At 38.5% G+C, this 11271-nt stretch overlaps 3 protein-coding genes across 3 annotated transcripts; all 3 read left to right on the plus strand.

The window, feature by feature from the left end:
- The first annotated feature begins 552 nt into the window (after positions 1-552).
- Positions 553-3817, plus strand: LOC113530692 (chemokine XC receptor 1-like). Its single transcript, XM_026920920.3, has 2 exons — positions 553-790; positions 1048-3817. The coding sequence occupies exons 1-2, from the start codon at positions 787-789 to the stop codon at positions 2079-2081; spliced, it is 1038 nt and encodes a 345-aa protein (XP_026776721.1). The 5' UTR covers positions 553-786; the 3' UTR covers positions 2082-3817.
- A 223-nt stretch (positions 3818-4040) lies between these two features.
- On the plus strand, positions 4041-8102 carry LOC113530693 (chemokine XC receptor 1-like). The gene is made up of 2 exons (XM_026920922.3): positions 4041-4924; positions 5248-8102. Exons 1-2 carry the CDS (start codon positions 4840-4842, stop codon positions 6261-6263), a joined length of 1101 nt encoding a protein of 366 aa, XP_026776723.2. The 5' UTR covers positions 4041-4839; the 3' UTR covers positions 6264-8102.
- A 6-nt stretch (positions 8103-8108) lies between these two features.
- On the plus strand, positions 8109-11171 carry LOC113530690 (chemokine XC receptor 1-like). The gene is made up of 3 exons (XM_034312134.2): positions 8109-8266; positions 9480-9737; positions 9975-11171. The coding sequence occupies exons 2-3, from the start codon at positions 9725-9727 to the stop codon at positions 10985-10987; spliced, it is 1026 nt and encodes a 341-aa protein (XP_034168025.1). The 5' UTR covers positions 8109-8266; positions 9480-9724; the 3' UTR covers positions 10988-11171.
- Positions 11172-11271: the final 100 nt, after the last annotated feature.

The following is an 11271-nucleotide window of genomic DNA, read 5'->3' on the forward strand; positions in this document are numbered from 1 at the left end:
TCCTTCTAGCTTCCAAAAACATGGCCACCCTAAATTACCCGTAGGTTATTGTAAGTGTTTTATTCATCTTATACTACAGCAATTTGCCAACAATTAAAATGTTTAATGATTCAAGAACAACACATTGTACTTTTTATCCCTTTATATTTACATTCACATTACATTCGTGAGATATCTTTGTTCCTGTTATCACTTATAACAGCTATAAACAGTCGTTTTCTCACCAGCCTCATTTTTTTTCTCTCTCTCTCTTGAAGTAACTAAGACAAAAAATGCATCTTTTCATGTTTATGAGGAAGTGGAATGCACAAAAGCCTCTGTCCCGATCACTTTGATGGAAAACTTCCTGAATGTTACAAAATGCTAACACTGGAGACTAATATACAACTTGATTTTATTTTCATAGAGTGGAAAAAAACCCACTCATTTTGGTTTAACATATTTAACTTCCTGAATTAATAATAAAATCATATATGGTCAGCTGGGCTGACGCTAGGGGAGGGACCATGATAGCACAGATTCGGCATAAAAACCCAGTCAGGTGTTGTTCAGGTCAGTTTGCTGGATTTTTGCTACCTAAGGTTTTTCTTTTTTGTTTGTTTGTTTTTTGTTTTGTTTTTGTTTTTTTTGTTTTTGTTTTTTTCAGTTTTTCAATTGGTCAACCTTCAGAATAAGAGTTTCTTCCAAACTATAAAGGAGCTACTTCATATAATTTTTTTTTCCATTGGAGTTACAAGGAAGATTTCATTCTTTGAGCCAAACTGGAGCAATAATTACAGACACGAAATGGGTATATTACGTTATTTTAATAGTTATTACTGGCAATTTCATATGCATAAGATCAGCTGTAATTTAACACACTTGAAGCATTGTGTCAATTCACAGATGATTAAATGTAACAGGGTTTCTATCAGAACAATAAGTTCCTTTTTTATGCATGAATAGCTTATTGTAACAGATTTAGCCATTAGGGAAACAAAACAGAGAGATGTTTATGAGATAGTGATACATTTAAAATGTAAAATTAATAATGTTTTTGCTTTCCAGAAAACTATATGACATATGATTATATTAATATAAGCGACATTGAAGAGGGTTTGTGTCGCAAAGAAGCTGTGGCAAAAGTTGGATCCATCGTTGTCCCATTATTCTTCAGCATCGTGGTCTTGCTCAGTCTCATTGGTAACCTTTTGGTTCTTGTGATTCTTGGGATATATGAGAATCTCAAATCATTGACCAATGTCTTCATACTGAACTTGGCCGTGTCAGACCTGCTGTTCACTGTCGGACTGCCGTTCTGGGCTTGTTACTACATCTGGGGTTGGACTCTCGGAGACCCAGCATGCAAAGCTGTCAACTTTTTCTTCTACGCTGGGTTTTACAGCAGCATCGTGTTTCTGGTGCTGATGACCATTCAGCGCTACATGGCCGTGGTGCACCCTCTCTCGGACTGGGAAAGAGGACAGGGTTTTGCACTAATCCCCATCATCGCTTGGGTGGTGAGCATCGCAGCGGCGTTGCCAGCCCCACTCTACAGCTCAGTCCAGGATGACCCAGAAGACTCCCTAAAACATTACTGTGAGCATAATATCACTGCTGCATATTTGACCATTACATACGAACAGAACTGTTTTTTTGTCTGCGCCTTTTTGATCATGGGTTTTTGCTATGTAAGAATTCTGCAGACCATCTTCAAGACGCGAACGAACAAGAGACACCGTTCTATCAGACTCGTCTTCTGCATTGTAGTCGTGTTCTATTTTGGTTGGGCTCCTTATAACCTGGTGATTTTTCTGCAAACCTTTACTCACCATGGGATTGAGTTTTTTACACGCTGTAATGTCACACATCATCTTGACTACACCGAATACGTCTGTAAGCTTCTGGCATTTTCACACTGCTGCCTTAATCCCGTGTTTTATGTTTTTGTTGGTGTGAAATTCAGGAATCATCTAAAGGGGATTCTGCAGAAGATTTTTCAAACCCCACCGATCGTGGACATGCAACACACACGAACTGGCACCATTCAGTCCATGTGCTCAAACAGCAACAACTGCAGAAGCAATTCCACAACTATCTGAGTCAGTGTAAATACATGCATGAGTGATGTAAGTGATTTATCCGATGCTTAAATAGGTGGAGGTTGAGGCTTTTTTTTTTTTTTTAAATAAAGATATAAAGATGTAACATATACTGTACTTTTTAAAAATAATATTAAAAGTAGATGTCTGGAGATTTTTCCTTAACTAAATGCAAATTTGAGATTTTATTTGATCCAGAACGACCATTAATTGCTTTTGAGAAGACCTAAGTTCATTGGTGCCTTATATAAAACCCCACAATCTCTTTCAAACGGTATTATAACGTTGTCTGGAGGAACATCATAAACATGCATAACTGGACATTAAAGGCATCTGATATAGTTTTGAGTGTACATTTCCATTGTGGACATCAAGTGAATGTGCTGTGTTTAGAGAACTCAGACTCCCCATTAGCAAACAAATGGACATAGTTCTTTTTCAAAAGTGATTCAAACTCAAGTCTATACTGGTAGCACATCCTACAGGATTATTCATGAAACCAAATTGCTTAGAATTTTGTTTCATTAAACTACATTTTCATTGTTTTCATCACAGCATTTTTTGTAAGCAGTAACTTTTAACAGGCAAAAATAAAACCACATACGTACGCATTCAGGGAAACATTTAGGAGCAACTGTTATTAGCTGAATGGTAATTAGCTGAGCTCTTTACCACCAGTTCCCCTGTTGGTCTGATATAAAGGTTAAACCACATGATGACACGTTCGTTGATGTCTTCATTGGTAATTTGGAAGGTAACTGGGTTCTTTCTTACTATATTTTTCACACATATATATGTTATACTTCTATGAAAGAGAGAACTGTACTCTCTATTTGTGCATAAGGAATACATGTAGGTGTAGTTGTGAAATGTTTTATAAGCTAATCTTATGTTCTTTACGTTTTTGCTTGTTTGTTTTGTATATATTTTAGTTTGTTTAAATGTGTAATTTCTAAAGCACTTTGGGCAATGCCAGCTGAGTTGAGTTTTCCTCTGTAAATAAATTTGACTTAATTACTAATTACTATAATGACTGATATTTTGTTTTTATAAGGAATTTATAATTCCTTTCTTTCTGGCTGCCATTATTCAACACAACACTTCAAATCACAATAAATCAGATAACAGCAAACCTGTGAGGTAAACAAAACCACATATGTGAGAAGGAAGTGATAATACTGTTTGTCTTTTTAAACTGTCATGGGTGCCTGGATTTGGAAGAAACAGAATTTGAAGTCAAAAACCAGTCATGGGTGATTGTGTGCCTTTATCAACAAATCCACTGGATTGACCGGTGACTGGATTTCTGGATTTGATACCGTATGTGGGAGCGAATGCTTAAGAATGTATGAATAAAAAGATTTTGTCATATTTAGGCTTCTGATGTAGATGTAACACTAAGTGAAAATATTATTCTCTAAAGTGTAGTCAGTACTGCACCAAATTTTTGAGTCAAAAATAAATGGGCAGGTTAGTCAGAAAGCATCCAACGGCTACCAGGCCAATCTACAAGGATCGTTACTTACCGATTTGAGAAGGTTAAAAAACACGAGTAATATCACCCATTCCAGTGGCGACAGTCATGTCTGAACACCTTCCAGTCAGTCCTGAAATGGGTAGGTTCCTCCTGACATTGTGGCGTGGAATATGAAGGTGATTCTTACCTCCTCTGGTGGTTAGGAAGGGAATAGAACGCTAGTTACATAGTTACAGGTGGGGGTGTGGTTTAGCAGGAGCCTGCAGCAGGAGTTTGAGGGAATGAGCCAATTGTTGCTGTTTCTCTGTCTCTCTCTCTTTTGGCTGGGCTGGTGCGTGCGTGTGTGTGTGTGTGCGTGTGTTTCAGAACGTGAACTGAATGAACAGCGTCAGAGCTGCCATCAAACCTCAGTTTCCCATTGTCTTTTTGAGAAAAAAATAAAAGCTCACACGCAATCTTTACCTGAGGCCACTGTGTTCTTGTGGTGTGTTAGCTGTCATTTGTCACACTGGTGCCAAAACCTGGGGGACAGGTCAAAGAACGACGTCACATGGACATGGAGTCCATTCCTCCATCCAGATTGTCCAGTCTCTAGCACAGATGCAGGAGCGACAGCATCAGGCTCTCGTGGGTCTGCAGCAGCATCAGGAGATCCTCTGCAAAATCGTGGACAAGCAAGCCACAGAGCAAGCTGTCATCCAGAGCCCGCTAACCTCCTCCTCTTCCTCTCCCATGAGCTGCTTCTAAAGCTCCTTCTTCCTGGCCAGGATGACACCAAATGATGATGCCTAGGCGTACCTAGAGATGTGCCAGGGTACCACCTCAGCATGTAGATGGTTGAGGAGAGGGATTTGGCTGTGCATTCAAGCCCTCCTGACAAGTGAAGCCCAGTTGGCCACCCAAAGGCCAGCTGGATTATACAGCTGTGCAGAGAGCCATGTCTTTTGTGTTTTACGTTCTGTTTATTATTAAAGTTTACGTTTGAGTTCACTCGGTTCCCGCCTCCTCCTTGCCCATTTTTGAAGTTTGTTACAGTATCAAGGTGATTCTCAGCATGGTGTTCGGAGAACCAGCTTTACATGCACAATTTCTGCTGAGAAATAAATACGAACACTTCCTCACACTTCCTTTTTTTGGTTAGGAGAGGGAACATAACCAGTGTAAGAACCCAATCTAAATGTTTTCAGTTCACTGTAAAGTGGCATATAGACAAAATGACTTACCTCCTCCCACTTCTTTAATTTAAATTTGAAAGTTTGTCTAATTGCATGTGTTCATCTGATGTATGACGATCAAGAGTACAAGAGCTTCTTTTTTTTCAACAATTATTACAACAACTTTGGAGAGAAACAAATGGATTTCCAAGGTAAGTATACACTATACATTTTAAAATGGGAACATGAAGCTAATTATTTTTTTTTTATGAGTTGAAGGCTATCCACCATTAACAGCATTCGGGGCACTATATAAGTTCACGATGCATTTCTTTAAAAGAAGTTTCATTTCATATTTGAGGAGATATCATAACGCAGAAACTATGAAGAAGAGAGACAAGCTATTCTGCATGTTTAACTATGCATTTTTGCTTAACATGAAACAATATGGACAGTAAATTTGACTGCATTAAGGGAAGCAGAACAGAGATAATGTTTTTAATATGTATTTATTAATAGCGTCCTTGCTTTCCAGAAAACAATATGGAACATGAGAATATGTTCTGGAAAGATAATCTGACTGACATCAAAGATGGACTGTGTCACAAGGAAGACGTGGCAAAAGTTGGATCCATCGTTGTCCCATTATTCTTCAGCATCGTGGTCTTGCTCAGTCTCATTGGTAACATCTTGGTTCTTGTGATTCTTGCGATATATGAGAATCTCAGATTGTTGACTAACATCTTCATACTGAACTTGGCCGTGTCGGACCTGCTGTTCACTGTCGGACTGCCGTTCTGGGCTTGTTACTACATCTGGGGTTGGACTCTTGGAGATGCAGCTTGCAAAGCTGTCTGCTTCGTCTTCTACGCTGGTTTTTACAGCAGCATCGTGTTCCTGATGCTGATGACCATTCAGCGCTACATGGCCGTGGTGTACCCTCTCTCGGACTGGGAAAAAGGACAGGGTTTTGCACTAATCCCTATCCTCGGCTGGGTGGTGAGCATCGCAGTGGCATTGCCAGCCCCACTCTACAGCTCTGCAATGCCTGATCCAGCAGATGCTTCAGAACTCTACTGTGAGTATAATTCCTTTCAGGCAGACCTTGCGCTTACGTACGAACAGAACTCTTTTTTTGTTTGCGCCTTTTTGATCATGGGTTTTTGCTATGTAAGAATTCTGCAGACCATCTTCAAGACACGACTGAACCAGAGACACCGTACTATCAGACTCATCTTCTGCATCGTAGTCGTGTTCTATATTGGTTGGGCTCCTTATAACCTGGTGATATTTTTACAAATGTTAACCCATCTTAAGGTCAAGTTTTTCATAGACTGCGATGTCACGCATCATCTTGACTATGCTGAATATGTCAGTAAACTGCTGGCGTTTTCTCACTGCTGCCTTAATCCCGTGCTTTATGTTTTCGTTGGTGTGAAATTCAGAAATTATCTAAAGGAGATTCTGCAGAAGATTTTTCAAAGGCCACTCAACACGAGTACACCACAAACACGAACTGCTAACGCTCAGTCCCTGGGCTCCTTGTACTGATACTGCAACAACTGCAGAAGCAGTTATTGAGCTGTCTGATTCAGTGTAAATATGTTTGTAAATGATTTATGCATTTATTTGTGCAATTTATTTGTGTACGTTTAGGCATTTTTTAAAAATGATGGACAAACTTTATTGGATGAACATTTTGAGTCCACTGACAATGTTTCTTTGAAATGCTAATTGTGTCACAGTGTTCAAATGTGCTTAGAAGTATTTATACACAGAAATACAGCAAAAGCCAGTTAAATTGCAACCTTCAAGATTCTGAAGCTTGTGGCCAGAAAAGTGTGCAAAAGCACTGATAAAGACCATGCAGGGGCACTTTGATATCAGGGACACCCATGGCAGCCATTTGCAGGGTTGTGATCAGAAGTGATGAACAGCATTTACTTTAAACGGTCCTTCAAAGCATATACTTTTCCCTAGGAATCCCAGATGCTTCACCTTTGGCCTACTTTACATTAAATTTCTGTCCGTGATTTGAATTTTTTAAATGTGACGTGTATATAATTCAGATACAAAACTGAAATTCTAATACTTTTGTCAGCTTCCAAGTTTCATAATAGTGCAGCTGTTGTATATATGCTATATATATGCTAGCTAACAGGGTTAGCTTGTCCAGCGTTAGCTTCCTTTTAATTTCCAGTAAGGCCATCACGGATGTGAAAGGGTGGAACTGTGTGCAACCACAAAGCAAAGCCATGAAAGCCGAGTTCTCATTAACCGTGTGGGCTGTCAGGTGCTGCAGAGGCTTGAGCAGCTGTTTCAGCTTGAGCCATTTTCATATTTAATTTCTGGATGGTGTGTGTGCAGGTGTGTGTGTAATTTAGAAAATAACTGTGTCACAGATGCTGTAAATTTGAGTGCTTTATCTGATCTGGTTCTGTGAACCTCTGTGAAATGTCTGGAGGGTTCACTGGTCTTGCATTTCTTGTCTTTTCATATTTTTCGGTTTGGTAATAAAAAAATGAAAAAAAAAAAAAAAAATCACAAATAAAGAAATAATACAGATTAAGGTCAAGAGTTTGAGTTGTGTCAGGGGTATGTCTTAGATATAAGAACATCATACACATGCAGAGCCAGACCTTACAGGTATGTGATGTACTTTTACATTTACATAGTGTGTATCTAAGAGACTGTGTTGTTATTAGAAAATCCACTTCCCATTTGATTAGCAACTAAATGAGCTTGGAACAAATGTGAAGCTGAAGCTATTCCTCACCTTTTATAACCAAGCAAAAGTTATTTCTTTTTTTATTGCATCCCATTTCAATTACAATCCCATCTTTTTTTTTTTTTTTTTTACAGTTTATTCAAATTTTGATGGTAATAAAAAGTAATAAAATTTATATTACTCCAGCCCTAGACCACAAATGGACACCGCATTGGATTAGAGACAGATGTAGCACTGCATCTGTTCCGTATCCACACAGCAGAGTAGCCTAGTGAGTTTTTTTTGCAAAATCCTGAAAATCATCTGTTCTGTGTATCTGCACCACTTAGCAAACAGTTAGCAGAGAATACTGGAGTATCAGGCCCTGTTGTAGGCCCAAAAGTTATTAACAGACATAGATCCTTTTCAGAAGTGATTCAAACTCAAGCCTATACTGGTCCTGCATCCTACGTGATTATTCCCGAAATTAAATTGCTTAGAATTTTCATTTCAAAATTTCATTTTGATTGTTTTCACAACAGCATCTTTACAAGCAGTAAATTTTAAACAAAAAAGCATAAAACCACACGCTTACACATTCAGGGCAACATTTAGGAGCAAATGGAGTTAGCTGAATGGTAATTAGCTGAGCCCTGTTTACCATCACCTCCCCTTTCTGATGAAAGTTTAAACCACATGATGACACATTTGTGGATGTCTTCATTAGTACTTTGGAAGGTAACTGGGTTGTTTCTTACTATACTTTTCATATACACAGTATACCCGAAAGAGAGAACTGTACTCTTGTGCAGAAGTGTACTATTTCTGCATAAGGATTACATATACGGTAAGTGTAAGTTTGAAATGTCAGTTTTATGTTATATTTATGTTAATATATATTTATAATATATATATAATATATATTTATGTTCTTTACTTGTTTTTTGTTTGAATTTTATATATATTTTAATTTGTTTAGACGTGCCTGATTTTTACAGCACTTTGGGAAACGTCAGCTGAGTTGAGTTTTTCTCTGTAAAAAAGTTTTATTTAATCACTGCCTACTATATGAACTATTATTTTGTCCTTCTTCATTTCTTTTTGGCTGCCATTGTTCAAAATCACAGTAAATCAGAGAAACAGGAAACCTGTGAGATAAAATCCACGCAGCACACAAGAAGGAAGTGATTAATAATGTTCATCTTTTTAGACTGGATCTATATTGTATGTGAAAGTGAATGCTCAAGAATGTATGAATAAAAAGGTTTGGTCATATTTAGGTGTTTGATGTAGTTTCAAAAGCACCAATTTAAAAAGAAAGAAAGAAAAAAAAAACACTTTCTCTCTGAGCTGTAGTCAGCATTGTATTGCATTATAAGTCAAAAATAAATGGGCAAGGGTAGTCACTCTCTCCAGGTTCTTCAATCTACAGTAATTACCTGCTTTATCCTGGTAAGAGTTGAGGTGGATGCAAGTCCATTGCAAAGCACCATGCACGCCAAATTTTGCCCACTCATAAGGGCAATTTAGAGCTAACAATAGACCTGGCAAGTTATGGGGAAACACAGGGCTGCAGTAGATTAAATGACATGCTAAGTGGATGGGTTAATAACTAAAGCTAATAACTTAAGCGTTCTCCAATTTTTTGAACGAAACCGGGATATAATGAAGAACCAGGGTAAAATCCCCTTCTCTCTGGGATTACTCAGCACAAGTGTTTGCTCCATCTTTGGACGGTCTCACTGATAAACTCTATAAAGATAATTCTTCTAAGAACAATAGGCACACAAAACAAAAGTACTAAACAGTAGTCTGTAAGCTCACATGGCCGAGAGCGTGACTAACCAACTTCCTTAACTTGTGCATTAAGTGAGAATGAAAAGTGTTAAAGCTTTCACATGGGAATGTTGCAAAGTTGCCCCTTCCAAGGTAGTAGGGTCACATCTAGTTGAACGTGTTCGGCTTCTAATTGAAAGCCAGAGGAGGAGATCGCCAAATGTCTTTGATCGTCGTTTGCTGTGAATGTGTTCCTCTGAAAACCACTTCTGGTTTCATTACAGAAAAACATCCAGCATAAATTTAGAAGGGGACATTTCAGCACGCATATCCAGCGAAGAACAAAGAACAAGAAGAATCTGCTCATTTCATTTTTTGCTAGAAGAAGTGGTATATGGAGAAAGTGACTCCCCCCCCCCTTTTTTTCCCCACAACGCTTCGTTTATCTAACTGTACATATTTGTCTGTTGTTCTACCATCAAAATTATAGGAGCTACTTTTTTTCAGTAATCCATTTGAAGAGGAGCAAATGGATTTCGAAGGTCTGTATAAACAATATTTTTGAAGTGGGTATATAAAGCTATTTTTTTAATCTATAGGCTATGCATCATGAACTGAACTTGGAGCATTGTATAACTTCACTGGCAATGCAATTCTGGGCATTTCTTTAAAACAATAAGTTTCATTTCTTCATGTATGAGAAGATATCATAATGCAGAAACTAAGAGGAATAGAAACAACTTATTTTGCATGTTTAACAATACTTTTTTCCTTTACAGATAACAATACAGAGAGTATTGAGTTTGAATATGCTGATATCAGTACTCTTATGGATCAATTGTGCCACAAAGAGGACGTAGCAAAAGTTGGATCCATCGTTGTCCCATTATTCTTCAGCATCGTGGTCTTGCTCAGTCTCATTGGTAACATCTTGGTTCTTGTGATTCTCGCATACTTTGAGAATATCAAATCATTGACCAACATCTTCATACTGAACTTGGCCGTGTCAGACCTGCTGTTCACTGTCGGACTGCCGTTCTGGGCTTGTTACTACATCTGGGGTTGGACTCTTGGAGATGCAGCTTGCAAAGCTGTCTGCTTCGTCTTCTACGCTGGTTTTTACAGCAGCATTGTGTTCCTGATGCTGATGACCATTCAGCGCTACATGGCCGTGGTGTACCCTCTCTCGGACTGGGAAAAAGGACAGGGTTTTGCACTAATCCCTATCCTCGGCTGGGTGGTGAGCATCGCAGTGGCATTGCCAGCCCCACTCTACAGCTCTGCAATGCCTGATCCAGCAGATGCTTCAGAACTCTACTGTGAGTATAATTCCTTTCAGGCAGACCTTGCGCTTACGTACGAACAGAACTCTTTTTTTGTTTGCGCCTTTTTGATCATGGGTTTTTGCTATGTAAGAATTCTGCAGACCATCTTCAAGACGCGAACGAACAAGAGACACCGTACTATCAGACTCATCTTCTGCATCGTAGTCGTGTTCTATATTGGTTGGGCTCCTTATAACCTGGTGATTTTTTTACAAACGTTAACCCATCTTAAGGTCAAGTTTTTCATAGACTGCGATGTCACGCATCATCTTGACTATGCTGAATACGTCAGTAAACTGCTGGCATTTTCTCACTGCTGCCTTAATCCCGTGCTTTATGTTTTCGTTGGTGTGAAATTCAGAAATTATCTAAAGGAGATTCTGCAGAAGATTTTTCAAAGGCCACTCAACACGAGTACACCACAAACACGAACTGCTAACGCTCAGTCCCTGGGCTCCTTGTACTGATACTGCAACAACTGCAGAAGCAGTTATTGAGCTGTCTGATTCATTGTAAATATGTTTATAAATGATTTGTGCATTTATTTGTACAATACTGAAATAGATGTACATTAAGGCATTTTTTTAAAATGATGGACAAAGATTGGGGTTCTGTGAATCCCATCAATGTACTTTTTGGTTTGTTTAAAAATGCAGATAAAGGTCAGGCATTTCAGTTAATATTCACATTAAACATCAGAATGAGGGGAAAAATGTGATCTCAGAGATTTTGACAGAGTTACACAGTTCTG

This window comes from Pangasianodon hypophthalmus, chromosome 16, assembly GCF_027358585.1.
Source record: "Pangasianodon hypophthalmus isolate fPanHyp1 chromosome 16, fPanHyp1.pri, whole genome shotgun sequence".
Lineage (NCBI taxonomy): Eukaryota > Metazoa > Chordata > Actinopteri > Siluriformes > Pangasiidae > Pangasianodon > Pangasianodon hypophthalmus.